A 21,664-nucleotide genomic window follows, 5' to 3' on the forward strand; every position below is an offset into this window, starting at 1 on the left:
CATACCTCCTACATCAAATGGAGACTCAAAAACTCTAAACCTCTTGAACCCCATGAGCTTGCTGCCAACACTAGAAATGACCATCTTGGATCACTACTCAGTCACCTATGCTCAGAGAAGAGGCTCCAAGTCGGAAAGACCCAGGCTCAAATTTATTATTATAATAGTTAAATTTATACAGGGCATTAAGTTTGCAAAACATTTTACATATGTTAACTCAGATGATGTTCATAAAACCCCATGAGATAGGTGCTATTATTATATTTTACATTGACTATTAGTACATTATTATAACATTTTACATTATTTTACATTATTACATTATTACATTTTACAGAATAGTAAATTAAGACTCAGATGTTAAATGACTTTCCCAGGGTCACACATCTAGTGTCTTAAGGCAGGAATTGAACACAAATCTTAATGACTCAAAAGTCTAAAGTTTTATCCTCATGCAATTAATTGCCATATACTTGAAGTTCCTGAATTCTGCAAGGGGAGGGAAAGGACAGTTTTTCCCTATTCCATCATAGGAAATTCAGAGAGGACTGCTTGTTACATATCGACTAAGTTCACCAGTTTCTAGCCCTTTGTTTTTGAAGAGGATTGATGAAATCATGACAATTCAGTAGCCTCATTCTCTCTTCCAGATTCATCAAAGTCCATTAGGAAGACAAAAGTCAGGTCAACTGGTTGTCTGACCGAGCTCTAGGAGCTCCACAGTGCCTGCTTTAGTCACCTTAAAATCTGTTGGAATAAATTGTTCCCACTGTTCTTTTCCACTAGGAAAGTGATGGGCAACCTTTTTAAAGAGGGGGCCAAAGGAAAGGAAATGCTCATCTGTCAGTCTGCTTCTAAGGCAACTCTTTCGCAGTTTCATTGTATTGTATCCTACTCATTGTATCTGTCAGATTAGGAATAATGTCCCTGGATAGAACATTTCAGGGGCTGCATCTGGCCCGCCGGCCATAGTTTGCCCATCACTGCCCTAGGGGAAGGTTCCACATGCTCGGGGTAGAGATCTCCCTAACCCGTGGGTATGAGATCTATCCGTTACACTCAGCCTGGTTTACCCCATCTGGGGAGATGGCTTCATTGAAGTGTGGCCAGAGGGTGTGTTACAGCTTCTTGGAGCCACAGATGAGTGTTGGGTGGAAGTCATGCACCCCGGGCTCAGCACAAAGGCACAGAAGTTGTCGAGGGGACTCTGCAAGTGCTCTGCGGGATGGCTTATCCCTAGGATGCGCCTTGGGATACAATCCCTGAGAAATAGAGATGGGAAAATATAGAAATATATATAGAAATACAGCATTGAAATGATAGTTAAACCTATAAGGGCTTACGGGGTCCCCAAGAAAGACAGTACAGACTAGAAAAGGCCAGCCCAGAACGTGGGGGAGAGCTCCAGCGAGGGGCCATGCTATGGATGGTGAGCCAGCAAACAAGACCGAGGAGGAGTGGTCAGGCACATAGGAGGAGAACAGTAGAGGAGAGCATCGCAAAAACTTAAGAGAACAGAGAATTTCCAGAGAGGGAGAACAGTCATTAGTGTCAGATACAACAGAGTTCAAGATGTGTGAGTACTAGAAAAAAAGGCTATCGAACTGGATAATTAAGATATAATTATATCTACCTCCTTACAAAGAGGCAAGGGACATGAGATACAGAATAAGATCTACATTTTCCTATATAGTCAATGTGTGGATTTTGTTTTGCTTGACGATGTTTATTGCCAATAAGGGAAGGGCTTTTAAATTGGAGAGGGGATTTAGGGGAGAGAGATAAGGGTGAGTGCTAATGCTGTTCCCCCCAAAAAAAGGGAAAGAAAAGAGAATTATTGGAGCATTTCAAGAGATACCAAAGAAAATACAAGATGGTCTAGAGCAGTGATGGGCAAACTACGGCCCGCAGGCCGAAACAGTTCTCTTGACATTGTTAGATTTAAATTAACTCCAGCTTCTTATTTTCCATAGAGTTTATTAATAATCACTTGAAATAAAGAAAGTAGATAGATATAGATTTAAAGACTATTTTCTAACCTAAATCTGACCACATGTTGATCCTCCCCCATGATTCTCTATCCATGCTCTGGTGCCTCATTCAGGGAAGCAGAGAGCCCGCCCTTGGGTCACACCCAAAACCTAGATGCAGTGCCCAGGAAAAATGGGATGAATCCCATTTAATAATCCAGGAGGGGGAGGGGATGAAATTCCCTTTACACAACATCAAACTTTTGCAACTCTAGAGAACGAGGCAAACACATTCCCCCCTAGTGAAATCATTTTCTCTTCTTAGTTGAGTTGAGGTGTTTTATTTCCTCTCGACTAAAAATTTCTTTTTTTACTAGTACACATTCTTTGAACTGTTTTAATCAATATAATTTCTCTGGCTTCTGTTTGCTATTTTACTTAGATTAAGGGGTCTATTCACTATTTGTAAAGAACTTTTGTATAATGTGTAAATGGAATTAGTTCACCCTTATTCATTCTCTAGACTTTAGCCACCAGGAATAATGTCACCCCACCCAACTTAGAATTAAGTGGGGAGGAGGGAGAGGTCTGTGACCCACACATGATAGTAAGTGACAAATCAAAAACAAGTGACAGCCCCCTGGGTAGTCCAAAAGGTTGAGGCTGCCATTTGTCCACGTGAAACTAGAGGTGGACACAGAAAGTGACGAAAGCTGCTATCTTTTAAATATGATGGTAACTTCCTGTGGGGAGCTTTTTGTGCTTTGAACTTGGTGTTGAAGGAGCTCTGGTGAGACCTCAGGCTGCTTCCCTTTGAATTGTCACGTGGGTAAGTTAGTCTGACTCTCTCTTCCCTTGGCCTTTCTGGAGGCTCTAGCTTCAAGGAGACCTCTCTTATTGGAGGAGGCCTTGTGCCTAGACACCTTGTTTAATTCACCTCCGTGCCCCTCTGCTGGGACCTCTGAATCTCTACCTGGTTCAGGCCTCTGGTCCAGGCCAGAGTCTCTCTCTCTCAATTTCCCTACCTTCAACCTTCCTAATTGTAAATAAACCACCATAAAAGTCATCCTGACTTAGGTCTCTTTATTTCAAAATCGAGTTAATTGATTTCTGGCAACCAAATCTTAAATATCTAGTCCAACCATAATAATTCCCATTTTCCCCTCTTACAGTAACCAGCATTTAGTTGGAGGAAGTTAAGCAGGTGATATTAAGCTTTTACTTTCCTTTTGTGATAGCATCTTTCATTATTAATCTATTGTACCCCTACTATCCTCATCTTGATCACCCATCAACTATGCTGTCCTAATTGTTATAAGGCTAGTACCCTGCTCCATTTTACTATTTAATCTGAATTAGGTTGTTTTTTTTTTTTTTTAAAGAGTATTTACTTCCAAGACAAGACTGGAACAAATTCATTTCCTCCAAGACTTCAGTCTGTCTCTGGAAAAGATTAGGCTCAATTCAGCTCACTACCTACATAGTTTGAGTCCTAATAATTTCATGTCCAGAGGAGGTATCACTTACCTGATGAATCATTATTTTAACTATCACTAGGTAACTCTTGAAGGTCACTCTTTGTTCCTTCTAGCATTAATGCTATGTTGGCTATAAGTCTGACCTAGATTCTGGAATGATGGAATCCCGAACACTTCTACCTTCTTCATACCATGGTGGGCATTGATGCAATGCCAGCAACTTTGGAACCATAGAATGCCAAAGAACCCTCTCAACCTTTTGAAATCCTAAGATCACAGGCTGCATTCCTTTTTTTTAGTCAAGCTTCCTCAGGAACCTTGAGGCAGAGACACTAGCTTTAACCAATTGGACTTTTTTAATGCTTCCAGAGCCAAAGATTTTACTCTTCAACAAATCACTAGCTAAACAGTTATAAAATATCTATATATGCACTTCAATCTATTTCTCCAATTCATTGTCCTTATACATTATCACAATTTCCCTGGAAGAAGCTGCCTGCCTAGCATCCTCCAAATGGGGAGATGTCATCTTCTTCCTAATTTCCTCCAAAGAGATTTCTTTTGAGGTCTCCTGCACATGCTAGCACATTGATATATCTACAGAAAAGATGTTCAACCTAATTTAAAATTCTTAATGAAGTCTTTAAAATACAATCCAGTATAACTCCCTCCACAAGCTATTATTTTATAGTTTCATATCGATTATAACAATATTTAGATACCTCCTCTTGGTTACATTGGCTCACCTAGTCAGACAAATTCTTGTTTGGCCATTTTTTCAGTTGTGTTCAATGCTTCATGATCACATTTTGGGTTTTCTTGGCAAAGAAAATGGAGTGGTATACCATTTCCTTCTCTAGTTCATTTTACAGATGAGGAACCTAAGGTGAACAAGGTTAAATGACTTGCCCTGGATCACTCAGCTAATAAGTATCTGAGGCTGGATTTGAATTCAGATCTTCCTGACTATCCACTGTGCCACGTAGCTGTCAGACAAATACATGAATAGTAATATATTACTTAATACCGTCTTCTCTCGGTTATATGATATATGGGTTCTCGATAAGCAATAAAACTACTCAAAATCTATCTTCTATAGAACTGAAACTACTCTGAAGTTGCAGGAGCTAATTATGTTTCTGTTATATTAAAATAAAGCATGAAAACTGAACTAGAGTGTTTCTAGTCTGTCTGACTTAGAATAAGCTTTCACAGCAAGTGAGAAACTGGAGCAGAAACAAACTGGAGTTTTCTTGACAGATCTATCCAGGTCACATTCCTGGAAATCCCTAGAGGGTATGATCTAGTAAATGCAAATTAGAAATCACCTCTATGCTGAAGGATAAGTTACCTCTTCTAGGTATATTATCATGAAATTCAGAAGATAATAGAGTTGTTGCCCACCACTGAATATTTACTATGATAGTGTAAGTCAATTTCTCTAGGAAAACTAAAAATTTTATAATTTATGAAATTATAGCCCTAAAGTTTAAAATTATTTTAAAGCTCTCTTCTACCATATTAATCATGAAAAAGGGAAGTTATATAAAATGGTAGGCAGACCCTTTTTCTTTTGGGAGACAACAATATGAAGTCTGAAAGGGCAAAATGTCTTCACAAGAAAATAATACCCAGAAAGTAACCAGGTCCAGAGTACTTTCTTCTCAAAGTGTCCATAAATCATGTATTTGGACACCCAAACTAGGGGAAGGCACAGGAAGTGACCCATAAGTGATCCCTTTAAAAGAGGGAGTTGAGTGAATTAGAGAAGGTTCTGGTGAAGAGGGCGTGCTTATTCTAAGGAAAGGTGGGCACAATATAGGGTGGAGTAGTCAGAGAAGCTTTAAATGCCTCTGGTGTACCTTACACAGGGATGAGCTTTATGTCATACAGAAAAGAAGATATAAGCTTTATGATATAATCCTCTATGAGGTAATCTTCAAGGAATTTATGATCTAATTGGTGAAACCAGATGTACAGAAAAAATTTAAAGTTGAACCATAAATCAAGGAATTATCTAATCTAATCCTTTTTTTTTTTTTTTTTGAGTCTGAAATGATAACTCAGAAACATAAGTTAACTGAACAATAATGGCTTGGCTAGTGAGTGGCAAAGCTAGGATACAATCCAGGTCTCCTGCTTTTCAGTGTACAGCTTCTCTCATAAACTTGAAAAAAAAATAGAGAATGAGAGTAGCCATTATATAATTAAGCACTACACTGTGGGTTACAAAATATAAGTGCTAGAATACTTTAGACACAGGAAAGATGATTTTGGTCTTTGAGATTATAAAGGTAGAACTAGAGATAGACCTCAAAGGATGATAAGATTTCTAGTGGGAAGAAAGAGAGTGAACTTTTTAGAAGGGTAAGAGCAAAGACCAAATAAGCATGGTATAAGTGGGGGACAATAAACAAATTGGCATTGTTAAAGTAGAAAGTTTAAATTGAAAAGTTGTGGAATAAATCTGCATTCTCAATGTGAGACCTGTTGGCCAGTGACTTTGAATGTCAAGAAAGGAATTGGGACTTTTTCTACTGGAGATTTTAAAATGATTACAAAATAGTTTGTAATTCTGTGTTCTCTCCAATTTCTTTTTCCTTAATTGTTTTTATTTGATGGGACATTTCTATGCCAATTCCATTGGATATCTTATAAGAGATGTGTTTTGCAAAGACAGTTGCTGGAACCCTGAAGTATTATGTTCCTAAAGAACCAAGCATCAGTGGAACAACTAAGGTCAGTGAAGAAATAATTTGCTTGTGAGGAGTTTGATGATAACGGAGAACAATTTTTAGGATAAAAAATGGAGTGCTATGTACTAGGATCTAAATTAATGTATTTATTGAGTAGTTATATGTGCTGACCAGTGTGTTAGTCTGGGAAAGAAATCATTTATTTGTTCATTCATTCATTCATTCAATAAGCATTTCTCAGATTAGATAAACCAGGGTAGCATTAGCCCTGTCTTCAATGAGTTTAAAATCAATGTCAAGAGGTATGTTGAGGGGTGAGGGTGGGTTGTGGCATGAGGTGCCAAATCCATAAGTAACTAATGCAAAATAAAGTACAAATGTCTAAGAAAACTTAATAGTTCTATTGACTCACTATCATTAGGAATCTTATACATTTTTGTTTTTAATTCTTTTAATTTCTACAAAATTATGTACTATGAAGACAAAAATAATAATTGATCTACTTAAAATTTTTCAATTGCATTACTAAGCCTCTTATCATTTTTTTCTTATTAAAAAAAAGTATTGTTGTGGGTAAGGACCTTCCTGTACATTTCATTTGGAATTCCTGAATGCCACTTCCCAGTTACTTTAAGCTCACAGAAATGAAGTGATTTCTACATGGTCACACAATCAGCAAATATCAGAGGTAAAGCTTGAACTCAAGGCTCCTGGCTCCCAGCCTAGGCTTCTATCCATTGGATCATTTAGTCTCTTAAAATGCATACACAGAAAAATAAAAAGTAAGGTAACTGGAGGAAGGAGAAGGTATTTCTACCTGGGTTGCACAGGGAAAACCATTAAAGAAGTGAAACATGCTACCTCAGCTTTGACTTTAAAAGGATTTCCAGGGGTGCTCCCTGCAATGCCTACTCATGGCACGGGACTCCTGGCCATCAGCAAAGCCCATCGCTCAGTCTCACCGGTTCAACCCACAATCTTTTTTTTTTCTTCATCAGTTCTTTGATGACATCCTTTACCTTTATAAAGGGAAGACTGCAGATTTATGAGTTAGTGGCCCCCATTCCTATTTCTGCTCTTTTATGCTACTTTCTGAGGTTATAAGTTGCTGAGAAGGCAGCTTACCTGCACTGGTAGAGGGAGGTTTCCCTTATTCTGAAGATCCCTGTTATAGGTGAAATCATAGCTATATATGGATTGTTGTCAGAGTACTTTTCAGCACTCTTCTAGCCCATTGGGGGTTGGCAAAGATGCTGGAGTGGTTTGCCATATTTTTCCTCCATCTCATTTTACAGATGAGGAAACTGAGGCAAACCAGGGTTAAATGACTTGCCCAGGGTCACACAGTGTCTGGGCTGGATTTGAACTCAGGTCTTCTTGACTCCAGGCCTGGCATTCTATCCACTGCAGCTCCTAGCTACCCCATTTCCTATGTTGTTCCTAAATATAAAACTACAAATGCAAAAACATGACCTGCCTTCAATAAGCTTACATTCTAATCAATAAAACAATGACTACAAATGAGATGTGGAGTATCAGTGGAAAGTAATCTTAGTGATGGTATTGGGGAAGGGGTTATTTGTTGTGTGACCCTGGTCTAGTCACTTGACCATCCAGCCTCAGCTTCCACATCTGTAAAATAAGAGGGTTGGCCTCCAAATCTAAATCTACGGTCTTAGGTTTTACCACTCAGAGGTTCCGTCCCCGTAGCCTTAATTTCCCATTTTAGTTGCCAGGCCCTTGAAAACACCTAGAAGACTCTCCCTGTCCTTTTAAAAAAATTCTTTCCCTGTTCTTTTCAGTAGCCAAATGCAAAAACCCAGGCACTATGCGAGGGCAGCAGCGCCACCTTCAGTTCAATCAGAGAATGTCAATCACGCTCCCGGGCTGTGCCCCATCCGAAGTGTTTGAATTCAGAAACGCTGTGCTGCTTTCTAGTAAAGTACGCCCCCTTCCGGGAAGCATACGAAGGCTTCCAGTACTTGGATTCTCCAAGACTTCCTGGGGCAGGGGCGTGGCTGGGTAGAGCGGCTGCATCCGTGGAGCAGGGCTAAAGCGGCAGCACCCTTGAGGGCGGGCTGGACAGAGCGGAAGCTTTCTCCTGGGGGCGGGACTTAGCCTCTTCCGGAAGGCGGGGCCTCATCTTCGCGTGCGGCCTGGGTTTTCCGTGAATGCTGCGTACGTCATCTCGAGGTGGCCAAGTTGCGCGTGGCAATGCCTATCTCTCCAGCGTCGGCCCCCGGGAAGCGATTTGCGGGTCAGTAAGGGGCTTGATGTTTGACTGGGAGCGGGGGGGAAACTTGTGTTCCGGGAGGCTTCCCTTGTATCGCATTATGTATGACATTCCACGTGTGAGTCAGGCGCCGGTAGCGGACCCCGCGCCACCGCCGGGATTCTGGGTTGTAGCTCTTTGGACCCTGCAGATGCGACTTCCTTGTTTCACACGGGAAGAAATTGAAACTCTTGGCCAATCTGGCTTACCCTAGAAGGAAAAAAAAAAACAACAAACAACCCTGGTCGGGCTGGCAAATCTACCAAAATGGTGTCAGCAAACGTTTCTACGTTGCTTTACTCGTAGCTTTCTTAGGCTCTTGACCGACTCTCCTCCACCTTCGAAACTGACCACCAGATACATTTTAATCCTCAAATGACACAGGACTCCACCATTTTTGTAGGTGGTCCGACCTCTTACCCTCTTGATGTCACCAGTAGGAGTTGCCTAGGCAACTTTTCCAAATGAACTGGAGTTTTCCACCTACTGGTGATCATTGTGAGTTTTGGGAGGGGGGAGGGGGGCGTTTGATTTTTCTTTTCCACAATAGGCCAACTGAATTGCTTTGAACCTTGTTTCAAGGAAGATCTATATAAAATGAACGATGCAGGATAAACATGTGAGTTACAGGTTTTGTATTATAGAAGTGTTGAATAGTGGCAACGAATCCTTTCTGATAGCATTAGCCTGTTCCCTTTTTACAAACGAGCACCTGAAGACCTTGGAATTTCTAATTTATCCCGACATTAAGCAACTGGAACAGAAGCTCGCGTGGTTTTTTCATCTCTAATTTATTTTCCAATACCCACCTCTGAAGCCTGGTGAATTCTAGGCCCTCTCAGTTTCCTTCCCTCATTTAATCTGTTCAAAAGTATATACTTGAAGTTTCTGCAACATTTTAGTTTGGGTGGCTTTAGTACAAACTTTGAATGAATAGGAAGATAGTTATTTTTGCCTACATGTTTACAAGAATATGAGTCCATTTGAACAAGGAAGGAAATAGAGTTCATAATATCTAAATGTTTGTTAACATCTTTATTTTTTTTCAGGAATTGCTGCATTGTTGAACTGATTGAGATAACTATTGGAGTCCAGGGTACACAGAAAGTGGAGCATTAAGGCCATCTTGTTTTTGGATGATCAGTGAACAAGCACCAGGTAGATACTTTTCGAGCTTCATATTTTTCCTGAGGTTATATAAGTTTCTCATGAAAACTGTCAATAAAATATTTTAATTATGGGCTTACTATTTGCCAAGCATTGTTAAATGCTGAGGATAAAAAGAAAGGCAAAAGTGTCTTTGCCCTGAAAACTGACTTTCTGAGAGAGGAAAGCCTGGAAACAGTTATATACTTGTGAGATACATATTGGTGTAAATCAGAGGTCATCTAAAGAGGAGACCAGAACAGACTTCTTGTAGAAGATAAGATTTTAGTCAAGACTTGAAGGAAACCACAAAGCGGAGACAAGGAGGGGGAAATGTTCCAAGCATGGAGGCAGCCAGTGAAAATGTGCAGATTTGGAAGATAGAGTGTCTTGTTTGAAATGTCTCACTGGATCATAGAGAAAGTAGAGGAGATTCAAATGTTAGAAGACTGGAAAAGCAAAAAGAGACCACGTTATAAAGAGCTTTAAAAGCTAAACATTAATCTGTGGATGAAATTAATGTCAATAGAAAAATAGATATGGGTATTAAAATGCCATAGAACTCTTAAAAGGAGAAATCACTGTGAGCTGATTATCTAGGGAAAATTTCACAAGATAAGACTTGGAGTAGATCTTTAAAGATGGAAAAGGATTTAAATGGATAAAAAGAAAACTTCATATAGTTGTCAAAATAATTGAAGGGACTGTCAAGTAGAGGCGAGGATAGATTTATTCTCTGTAGCACAAGAGAACCATTTTACTGGTTACATGCTGGCAGATTTTTGATCAAAATAAGAAAGGAATTTACTCATAAATGAGAACTAAAAATAGAATAATGACCTTGAAAGAAACTAGATTCTAAGTTGTAGATTTGAGAAAAGGAGTGCATGCCAAATATGGGAAACTCCCTCTGCTAAGGCATGCAGTGGATGGAATATGGAGCCTGAGGGAACAGCAGCAGGTGGGGCAGTTTGACTGGACTGAGAGGTTTCAACAGTGAAATTAAGAATAAGAATAAATGGATCATGTTGAACTTTAGGGGTCCATGGAGAAGTATACAATAAGGAGGTAGTATGAGATGAACAGAGAAGTAAATTATATTAATGCATTTTGTTTTTATATCACATTTTCAGAAATACTCAGTAGCCCTTTCCAATAATTCAGTTCCCCTCACCTGTAACAAAAACAATTATGAGATGACCTTGTTTGATGAATGTTGGATGATTCAACAATCCTGCCTAGTGTTTCCTTACTGAGAGTAGTTAAGACATATTTGGGGAAAAGATGTGGTGTCTTTTTCAGTTAGTGTAGTATCAGTTAAAGCAAAGAAAGCAAGAATCCAAACATTTTCTTCTGAGTATTAGGTAGTAAATTGCCTTTTTAGAATTGTACCAAGTGTTGCCTTTTAAGTATATGTTCTAGAAACAACTTTAAGAAATGATCATAAATAGATTACTTCTAGAAGTTTGGACTTGGCACTCTAAATGCATAAGAGAACTTTTAAATTGGTTTTCAGTTTTAAACTTGGACAGCTTAGAACTCTATTTTTGTATTTTCTTAGGCAATGGGGAAGAACAAAGGGAAAGGGCAGAAGATCAAGAATGTATTTCATATTGCCAGCAAGAATCTGAAAGCTAAAAACAAAGCAAAACCAGTCACCACTAATCTTAAGAAGGTGAGTGTTGATAAAATGTAATTTTGTTTACAATCCTCATTTCTTTAAGGGCAGATGCAAGAGGTTTTCAAAAGCCAAGTCATGTGTCTTAAAGCACTAGGAATTTCTTAGTCTTAAGAACAAAATTAAAACAAAAAATCGAGATAAACAAATTTAACAGAATCTTAACAGTATGTGCAGCACTCTATTTTCACCTCTTCAATAAAAGGAAGATTTGATTAGGCCTTATAATTTACAGCATTCAGTTTTGCTAATTTTTTCCTGATTTGTTTCTTTTACTGTGTTTGTAATAAATTTCTTACATTAAAACACTACAATTTGTTCAGCCATTTCCCAAAAGATGGAAATCCACTTTTACCTTCCTTTGCTACAATACTGACATTATGTACTGACTTGAATATTTAGTTACATATGAGACCATTGTCTTTAACCTTTTAGTATATACACTGAAGTATGTTTACCTTTTTAAAAGATGTGATGAAGAGGATATTTTCTACAACCTCAACTGTTAAATAGTTAAGCAGATTCTTTTGTTGGATAGTCATAAGTCTTTTGAAGATACTTTTTCAGTTTCTAATGTAATGCCAATAAAAAGACCTATCTGCTTAGTAGTACTATTTATGATTTAAATCTTTATGGTTAACACTCCCCCCCCACACACACACACACACAATTGATCTTGTTCAGAAGTCAGCCAATAAACATTTATTAAGTGCCTGCCTGCTATATGTCATAATGCTAATTATGCTAAGCTTAGCTAGGGGTACAAAAAAAGGTTTTCTTAAAATTTCATTTAATTTTTATTAAAACCTTTATCTTTAATCTTAGAATCAATACTGCATATTGGTTCCAAGGCAGAAGAGTGCTAAGGGCTAGGCAGTGTTAAGTGACTTGCCCAGTGTCACACAGCTAAGAAGTGTCTGAGGTTTGACTTGAATCCAAGACTTTCCCATCTCTAGACCTCGCTCTCAATCCACTGAGCCACCTAGCTGTTTCACAAAGAAAGGTTTTAAGTCACTAGTTTGTTTGTTTGTTTTTTTTAAATAACCCTTACCTTCTGTCTTGGAGTCAGTACTGTGTATTGGCTCCAAGGCAGACAAGTGATAAGGGCTAGGCAAATGGGGGTCAAGTGACTTGCCCAGGGTCACACAGCTGGGAAGTGGCTGAGGCCAGATTTGAACCTAGGACCTCACGTCTCTAGGCCTGGCTCTCAATTCACTGAGCTACCCAGCTGCCCCTTAAGTCACTGTTCTTGAGGAGTTAGTTCACTGTCTTTTCTTAGCAACTATGCCAGGCAAAGTTAACCAATTTGAGCAGCTGTAGGGAACTTTTGAATTTAGCTAACTATTTAAGTGTTGTGTGAATCTCAATGCTTTTTACTTCAAAATAACTCAAATTACTTTAGTTTTTTCCTTTGGACAAAGTTTTAATTGATGGTTTGAAATTAGTGCTATCACTTCTTAATGACAGTCTACATTAAAAGGACCAGAATTTATACCAATGCAACTATCAATAATATGTAAATAAGTCTTGATTGGTGACACATGTTAAAACCAGTGGAAATGCGAATTAGCTATTGGGGGGGGGGAAGCTTGAGGGGGTGAATCATATAACCATGGAAAATTTTTCTAAAAATAAAAAAATTAATAAAATTTTAAAAAGGACCGGAATTTAAAGAATACTTTAAAGAACCCAGATAGTGTTTTTGCCTTTTAAAAAATCCTTATGGCACAGAAAATAGTAGAGATAAGATTAAAATTTAGTAAAAATTATAATAAAAATATTTGTATTAATTGACATGTCTAATTCCTTCTACTGTTAAATCAAACCAACACTTTCTTTGGCCATGCTTGTTTTTTGTTGTTTTTTTTTAAATAACAGGAAATATGCCAAAATATTACTAAATGTTCAGAGCAGGAAGAAATGTATATTTATAAAAACAAATGGCAGAAATGAGTGATATATAGTTTTTCACTTATAGGTTGCTTTTGTTTAAAATATGCACATAATTGAGCCAACAGTACTTTTGTTATGAGTTATTCCAGATAATTGTCTTAGTTCTTTACCTAAGGTGGCAAAGTGCAAATACACTTCAAATTTAGATTTGAGTATTAAATCTTTCTTTCTTTTCTTTAAAAGATAAACATTGTGAATGAAGACAAAGTTAGAACTGCAAGTAAGGTATTTATAGATATCCAAAAAGAACTTGCACACTTCTCAAAAAGGCTGTCACTTGAACCACTACCAAGGCATCCAGTAAGTTTAATTTACCATATTGACTTCCATTATGCATCAAAAAAATTTGAGTTAAATTCCAGTCATTTTTCATTCTAAATTTTTAAAGCTGAAATTTAAAGACTTTGCTACTTAACTGTTTATGATGATTTAAATGATTGATTAGAGGATAAATATTATGTTCTATACACTTAAACTTTAAAGCAATGTCTACAGGCAAAAAACTAAATTAGATAACTAAATTGAAAATATGTATAAAGGTTAATTTATCTGACAATAATGAAACATTTTTTTCCCCTTAGATTTCTCAGCATTCTGAAGGCGAAACAATTAGTGTGGATGATGCTACAAGATTAATGGCTCAGTTGTAATGTATTTGGATTCTATAAAATGGACCAACAAAACTGATGTTTGTACAATTTTATTTTTTTTTTAAAAATCTTGTTAATGTACAGGCATTGGCACGTTTTAATGCAAACTACTTAGAAAGAGCTTTCCTAAAATCTAGGAAAGTGGAATGTCAAGAAGTCAACAAAACATGAAAAACTTAAAGTGCTAAAACAGAAGGCACTTCACAAAATTTGTTCGCTGAAACAATTCGATGTATCAGTTTATATCCTTCATTTTGCAAATGGCAGTGAAAAACGGATTAGACTGGAAGGACAAAGAAAAATATGAACAGCTGGTGGCAGTAATGATATAAAATGATATTTTAAGTGATGTGTCCTAGGTCATTTATTTTTGTAGTGACCTAAAAAGGCTGCTATTAAATATTAAATTGTTTTCCACACAAGGGAAAATAAGATAAGAGGGCTTTGGGATGATGATGATCATCATCATCATCATAATATCCCCACCCACCCAATTCTGTGACTATAATTTTGTTCTGGGGGAAAAAAAATCAAGCTTGCAAAGTCACTTTTTGCCCTGAAGAGATCAAATCCCTTTTGTTCTTTTGGGTAGTTTTGTGAAGTAAATAAGCAAAAGGAAAAATATTCCCAGTCAGTGAACTAAAAAGTTGTTACATTCATTATTTTAAATACTTAGGTTATGAAGAAGTTTAGGGTGTTATATAGTTAGAGGTAGATAACAGGCCAAATAGTTCTCACGGAATCTAATAATTTAGTATCTGTACATCAAAGAGATCGCACACGCCTTCATTCTCATCCAGGTTAAAGTTGTAGTCATCAGCAGGAGTAGGAGAAAGCCGTAACAGAGGAAACACTGTAAGAAGAACAAATTCAGATTTAAGGGGAGCAAGAATTTCAGTTCTGTTAGGGCAAAATGTGACTATACAACACACAAGATTAGTTCAAGCTTTCATAGTACTTGAAAGTTAATAAAGCATTTCCCCACCACATTCTGTGGCATGCCACATGATCTTTCCTACTTGACAAAGGAAATTAGAAATGATCAAATTTGTTAATCGGTTCTGTTTATCCTTTTTACTAAGAAGGATGCATTGATTAATTACCAGTAAGTAAAAGTGTTGGAAAACCAAGTCCTTGCTATATAATAGGAGATTTACAGTTGCTATATTTTTATTTCATGGGCATGAATTGTTTTTAAAGCAATACCTCCTGCTCCTCCCAGTAACCCTGATGTGAACTTGCAACGTGTGAACTGTTCTTTTCTGATTTTAAACACATGTTACTAAACCAGACATCTGAGTAGTACACTGGTTCATTTTGGTATCAGTTGCTAACTTGGTATTTCATCACCTACTCCTCAGTAGATATCAAATATGAGCCTCAACTAACGTAGGTATCAGTTTAACTGTGGCTCAAAGGGGCATTTATAGAACCTGTGAACAGAGTCCCAAAACCTTGCACTTTGATTTCACTGTCCTCTGGATAGCTAATAGAAGGGGGCATTAGTGTGAAATGTATCTACATATCCACAGAGAAACAGGCAGTCCAGTACTATGCAAAAGGGTGCCAAGAGAACCCAAGTTCAAATTCTATCTCTGTGTGACCTGGGGACAAGTCAATTTCTCTAGGCCTGGATTTCTTCATATGTAAAATGAGTTTATACTAGAGGGCCTCTGAAGTGTCCCTTCTAGCTCTTAGTTAAAATGAACAGAAACTATCTATAAATACTATTGCGACAACATAAAATACAACACAAAAACTGTCTTTAACTTTTATCTCAGGCTTTTAATTATCCAGTACTGGGGGTGTTTAAAATAAAGGAAGAATTCTTTTACTTTTAAAAAAACAGAAAATGCTGCACTAACAATTTCAAAGGACAAATGAGTGTCATTTCACTTTGTTAAAAAGGAAAAAAATCTAGGAAGTTAAGTGATATAATAGCACTTTGTACATACAAAGGCTGTTTGACCTAGTGAAGAGAGAAAACTAGTCTTGGAAGCCAGGTTTGACTTTAACCTCTGACACTACTTAAATTCAAGACCTTAACTCTAGGAATTTAAACTGCAGAAAAGGCAACAATCAGCATTGACAAAGGGGATTTTCTCTTCTAGGAGAAGTTGGTCACAGGTTTATTAATCTGTCTTATATTTGCATAGTAATTTATGATTTTTAAATTATTTTAAAATATTCTGCAACAAAGAGCAGTTAATGTTAACAAGTATTTAAACTTAGAAAAATATTTTGATGTTCTCTAACTTCTAGTGGGGGTGCTTTACTACACAATGGAAATTAAATGGAAAACTCAAATCTCTTGGGATGCCCTCTAGTGTAGCATTGGTGAAAACATGGCACACATACTCCTACAAGCTTAGGAAGGAATTATTCACCTGTGTTTTAAATTGCCCAGTGATTTCATTGACTCATGCTATTGATTTTCCTCCATATCTCCAGTTCTTCACAATTGAAAATACAGTTACACATATGGTCAGCAAATAGTTAGGTCAGGGGACAGTGAGGTAGCACAGTGAGCAGGCCCAGAGGTCCTGAGTACAAATATGACCTCAGACACTTCCTAGCTGTCTGGGCAAGTCACTTAACCCCCACTGTCTAGCCCTTCCCAACTCTTCTGCCTTGGAACCAATAAATAATATTGGTAGTAGGTCAAGCAAATGTGAGAAATGTCCCTCATAGAATGACAATTACTCTTCCCTAATAATTGCCTCCAGTATTCTTGCTGTGTGTGTGTGTGTGTGTGTGTGTGTGTGTGTGTGTGTGTGAGACCCTACATGGTTATCACTTAAAGAGCAATTAAATATTAATGCAACAATCTCAAATGAAGATTTAACCACCAGTAGTAGTGATAATGAAGAGCCCTAAATGGTGGAAAACCCTTTAAATTCTAGGGATGATGTTAGTGAACAGGATGTGTCAAACCTGTTTCACAAGTATAATGTAATAGTCTGTCAGTATGACAAATTTCAGCAAAGCAAAAGCATGGAAATTTTATTTGAAAGATGGTGTCATGTACTTTGGAGGGAAAGACTGTTTGCCAGAGCCATTGGAGATAGTATCACTTCCTTGTGTAGCCATCAATGAGAATATCATAAATATTCTGAAATTTTTTTGTTTTAAATAAAATAGTTTATCAAAACATGCTAATGTACAAAATTAGAAGAATCTATGTATACATTTCAGATAAATGGCAAGTTTAATTCTTTCTTGGTTTAGACTTATGAGTTAACTGATCTTTCTCATTATATTCTCTAAAATATAGGAATTTAGCTTTTTTGATTTCCAAAGGAGTGATGATTGCCAGTAACTGTTACAGAAACAACAATACAACAGGAAGAATGTCTCATTTTTGCAATATTTTAAGTCGTTTATAGCTTTTTCTGCTTGATTAAAAAGTATACATCACTTTTTTATACCTACTAAGTCAGTAATTGTTGATTTATATTTTTTTGTTTAAAAAAAGGAAAGGATGAGGAAGCTGAGAAAGATGCAGTAGAAATGTTTAAAGTGAAATAGCAAATATAAGAAGAATGCAAATTAAATTAAAGCTTTTATTCTCAACATTTTGATTGGTAATGTAGTGGGAACAAATAGAATTGTGATAGTTATTTGAGCAATTCAGAAAAAAATTCTAGAATTTAAAATTTTTCCAGGTTACATAGAATCCAAAAGACATGACCACATCTGACATTTTATAAAATACTAAGTTTTGGGGGGAAAAAAGAAAATCTATTTGTTTGATCTTATGTAACATGTATCTCTATGAATATCGATTTAGCACTATATAAAATTGTTGGAATTATATTAAGCCAATGAATCTCTATACTAGCCCCTATCAGCTTAAATTAGAAGTTAAACATTATGGGTCAATAATTCACAGTAATTTTTGGACTAGTTTACTTCTATAGATCTATTGGAAAATTAACAATTTAGCAGAAATGAGTTTGAGCTACTTACCATCTGAAGACATTAATTCATCAATGATATCGCCACTAATAGATCCTGTCAAACAAAAGCATATGAAAGGTTTATATCCAAAAAGTCATTTTAAGATAATGCTATAACTTTGCTGATAAATCAACTGAAAATTGGTAATATTTTGGGAAATCAACAGTTTGAGGATGATAAAAGATTAGGGTTCTAGATGAAATGGAAATGAAGAGTAGAATACTACTTCACCTGTGAACTTATTCTTAAAATGATAATTCTACTTCACTTAAGTCCAGATTAATCATGCAAGTAACACTAACTAAAAATGTACTAAAGAATTAAAATATGTCAATAAGACAAGTTATTCCTTTATACCAGTGATGGGCAAACTTTTTAAAGAGGGGGCCAAAGGAAAGGAAATGCTTATCTGTAAGTCTGTTTCTAAGGCAACTCTTTTTAAGTGTCATTGTATTGAATCCTACTCATTGTATTCCTCAGATTAGGAATGATGTTCCCTGGCCAGATAGAACATTTCAGGGGGCCTGCAGTTTGCCCATCACTACTTTAAACATTTTAACATGGTTGAATGAGATACTTCAGTGATATAAAATCCTCTTCTCATTGATATCCATGGCACCTCCATAGAAGAAAAAAATTTTAAACTACATTGAAAACATGCAGTAAAGGATTATTGACTAGTTCCACTTTTGGAGATATCTAGATAAACCTAATTTTGTTTTTTAAAATGTCAGCTTATTGTACTTTTCCTGACTTGTTAGGGTCTCTTTACCTTCAGGTAATTATTTCCATTCTTAGGAGTCTCCCTAACATACTTCCAGAACTAATTAGACCTGGTTTGCAGATTTCCACCATCTTTTCCCCTTTTCTCCTTCATTTCCTTGCCTGCCTACAATAGTAGCAGTATTTCTTATACAAAAGCATCTCTTCATTGAGTTTAACCACTCTTACTGGATGGTAGCCTAGGAAGTAAGAAAAGATCAGATTCAAACAGCAAGCAGCAACACTAATTAATCTAGAACAACTAGTTCTAGAAAAAAGTTTGGTGGAGATAGAAGCTAATAAGTAAACTAATTATCTACATATTTCTATTATGGATCTCCTCTCCCATATTGTAAAACTGAAGAATTGGCTGTACCTTTGTCCTGTTCAGGCATAAGAATAATGGGAGGGAAATAAATATAATGGATGGATTCTTACCTCCAGGTTCATCCATCTTTGCTATATCAAATGAGTTTTGTTTGAGAACACAATTAACATCCAAAGGAAGCAGGGAGGGGGATATTCATTTGAGTTAGTGGGTGTCTGTGTTACATCGCAAGATTGGTATACAGCACTGAGTCTGGAAGTCTGGAATGGGGTGGGTGACAGAGCTGTACTGCTCTGTGAGTTACAGTCTTTACAGAGTAGAAAAAAAATGGGTTAGACAATTATTGTTCATCTTAAATCTGGCCCGTGTTTGCTACCACTAACTAAATCCCAAAGCATTCAGCATAATAAATGGGTCTTTAATTTAAATCTACTAAAAGTTCCTTAAGTTGTTTTGAGATTACAGATTGTTCTTTTTAAAAGATGAGGTTAAGGAAGATGCCCTGTGTTCTAGAATCAGCCTATAATCTCCTTGAGTGGAAATGAAAAGGGAAATAACATTGCTGCTGCTCAGATTTTAAAACTTGACTAGTCATTATCACAGTTGAAACCCCCCAGGCTAACAACTGGAGAACTAGAAAAAAAGGTTCCAGATGGCTCCCACAGGATTTTTAAAGGCCTTTAAAATGCTAATGAGCCCTTCCTCACCACTAGAATTAGTATCTAGAAGGGTAGGGACTATTTGTTTCACAACCCTAAGGATTGGACTACCATTGGACTTCCCACAACTTTATTTGAAACTTAATTCTTAAAAATAACCCAGGGACTTCTAGTCCTATAGGAAATTCAGGTACAGCCCAATCCATAGGACTAGTCTACATACCTCTCATTATTCCTATCTCTTTTGTCAGCTTAACTCAGCATTCCCAAAGATTAGCCCCTTTAAAGTTCCTTAAAGAATTAATCCAACTCATAGCAGCTTCATCTATCAACTCTTAAATCAGAGCAAGCCCTAAATCCATCTCTAGCCATACTCTACTGGCTACTCCACTATTGCCTCAAATTTAAAATTTACAAAACTGTCTTGGGCAGGTAGGTGGTGCAAGGGAGAGTGCTGGCCCTGGAGTCATGAAGACTCATCTTCTTGAGTTCAAAATATGCCTGTGTGACCCTTGGGCAAATGACTTAACCCTGTCTGTCTCAGTTTCCTCATCTGTAAATAAGCTGAAGAAGGAAATGGCAAACCACTCCAATATCTTTGCCGAGATCCCAAACAAGGTCATAAAGCCTCAGATATGGCAGAATAACAACAAAAATTGAGGAAATTATCTTTTCTGGAAAAACTGACTCCATTTCCTGAATTCCCTTCCTCCCATTATTGTCCCAGCAAAGTCCTCTAACTTTGAGTCACCTTTGACTTCTCCCCCATCTAACTCTCCCTCTCTAATATTTATTTTCCTCTCTGGTCCCATTACTATTAGAAAATGGTGAAGTACCTAATTAATTTTATCAATTCAAAACTTGATGACTCAGTCCACAAAATCTTTGGAATAAATCCCTCAATGCTACCAAAAAAAAAAAGTTATGACTGCAAAAATCTAATTAGTCTATCTCCAGCTCTGACATTCATCAATCCATCATATAGTCTACTGCCAAAATAACCAAAGCTAAACCCAGCTTTCATCATCTTAAAAATCTTCAATGATTCTTCACTGCTGACAGAATTCTATCAAATACACCCATTAACCAAGCATTTATTAGATATTATAGAAATTAGAGACTAGTCCAAATGGAGGTTTCCAGCTTTATTTTCTATTATTTTCAAACTGAATTAACTACATGTGAAAGATACCTAATAAACATTTGTCAGGATACTTCCTAGCCCAGGTTTGTCTGTGTGATGTTCTTTGTATGTTATGGGTATTCCTATATCCATTTCTTTGCTTAAGATGTGTCCTCTGCCTGGAATGCCCTAACCAGTGGGCTGACTCCACCCCACCGCCACCTGTCTGACCACATTCTACCTATCCTTTATTACTCAGCTCACAGCCTCTTCCTGGAAGCCTTCTCTGACCAGAACAGCACACAAATGATCTCCCTCACTTTTGAAATCATAAAATACTCACTGCTTGCATCTAGGCAAGTAACATATACTCTCATGATTTTTCTGTTGGTTTTTCTCCATTGGTTTAACCAATTAAGTCTGAGTTGAGGAAAGAAGCCATGCCTCCTACTTTGCCACAGTGAAGTCCAAAAGGTTGCATGTAATAAGCATTTACTAAATATAGGATCAATGAATGAATGAAGTAATGAAGCAAGCATCTTCACTTCAGGGGAAAACAATTAGCTTCCTCATTTGGATTTTTTCCAATTTTCACAATATTTAATAACATCCATATTTATAAATATAAAAATGTATCCTATAACCTGGTATTCATGATTTTTGGATTATGTACACAACTGTCTTAGATTATTTACAGTCCTCTGTTAAAAGGGAGAACCAAATATCAACCATACTTAAAATTAAGAAAGCAACAGATTTAGTGAATACTAACTATAAGGCAATATACTAGATTTTATGGAAATTCTCTAAATAGATCACGGGAATGGTTGGTATTGTCCCAGCCTTTAATGTTCTATCCTCAGAGAACTAACTGCACATATCTTTGTTTATCATCCCATTCGGAAACCATTAGAAGTAACAAAATTTCCAATTGGTAAGGTCCCAAAGCATTCTTCAACCATTAACACTTAAACTATGAAATCCTCAAA

General features: G+C 36.9%; 2 protein-coding genes across 3 annotated transcripts in view; one reads left to right on the forward strand and one right to left on the reverse strand.

Annotated features, from left to right (window-relative positions):
* The first annotated feature begins 8,289 nt into the window (after positions 1 to 8,289).
* RBIS (ribosomal biogenesis factor) lies at positions 8,290 to 13,878 on the forward strand. 2 transcript variants are annotated; one of them, XM_044665810.1, is made up of 5 exons: positions 8,290 to 8,401; positions 9,466 to 9,574; positions 11,124 to 11,237; positions 13,377 to 13,493; positions 13,775 to 13,878. In XM_044665810.1, exons 3-5 carry the CDS (start codon positions 11,127 to 11,129, stop codon positions 13,841 to 13,843), a joined length of 297 nt encoding a protein of 98 aa, XP_044521745.1. In that variant the 5' UTR covers positions 8,290 to 8,401; positions 9,466 to 9,574; positions 11,124 to 11,126; the 3' UTR covers positions 13,844 to 13,878. The 2 variants fall into 2 exon arrangements, with proteins under 2 accessions (XP_044521745.1, XP_044521746.1); XM_044665811.1 differs by lacking the exon at positions 8,290 to 8,401 and adding an exon at positions 8,981 to 9,035.
* E2F5 (E2F transcription factor 5) overlaps positions 13,878 to 21,664 on the reverse strand; it is a 44,316-nt gene continuing 36,529 nt past the window's right edge. The window contains exons 7-9 of the mRNA XM_044665809.1: positions 19,004 to 19,024; positions 17,813 to 17,857; positions 13,878 to 14,696 (exon numbers count right to left, since the gene is read on the reverse strand). Of these exons, the coding sequence (XP_044521744.1) occupies positions 14,587 to 14,696; positions 17,813 to 17,857; positions 19,004 to 19,024 (176 nt within the window). The 3' untranslated portion in view covers positions 13,878 to 14,586. The remainder of the gene's footprint in view (positions 14,697 to 17,812; positions 17,858 to 19,003; positions 19,025 to 21,664) is intronic.

This window comes from Gracilinanus agilis, chromosome 1 (assembly GCF_016433145.1).
Source record: "Gracilinanus agilis isolate LMUSP501 chromosome 1, AgileGrace, whole genome shotgun sequence".
In the NCBI taxonomy this organism is placed as follows: domain Eukaryota; kingdom Metazoa; phylum Chordata; class Mammalia; order Didelphimorphia; family Didelphidae; genus Gracilinanus; species Gracilinanus agilis.

Excerpts from the sequence above, each read along its gene's own strand:
- RBIS (XM_044665810.1), top strand. The coding sequence starts at position 11,127 with ATGGGGAAGAACAAAGGGAAAGGGCAGAAGATCAAGAATGTATTTCAT. Across the intron at positions 11,238-13,376 it reads TCACCACTAATCTTAAGAAG|ATAAACATTGTGAATGAAGA; the intron begins GTGAGTGTTGAT and ends TTTCTTTAAAAG. Across the intron at positions 13,494-13,774 it reads AACCACTACCAAGGCATCCA|ATTTCTCAGCATTCTGAAGG; the intron begins GTAAGTTTAATT and ends TTTTCCCCTTAG.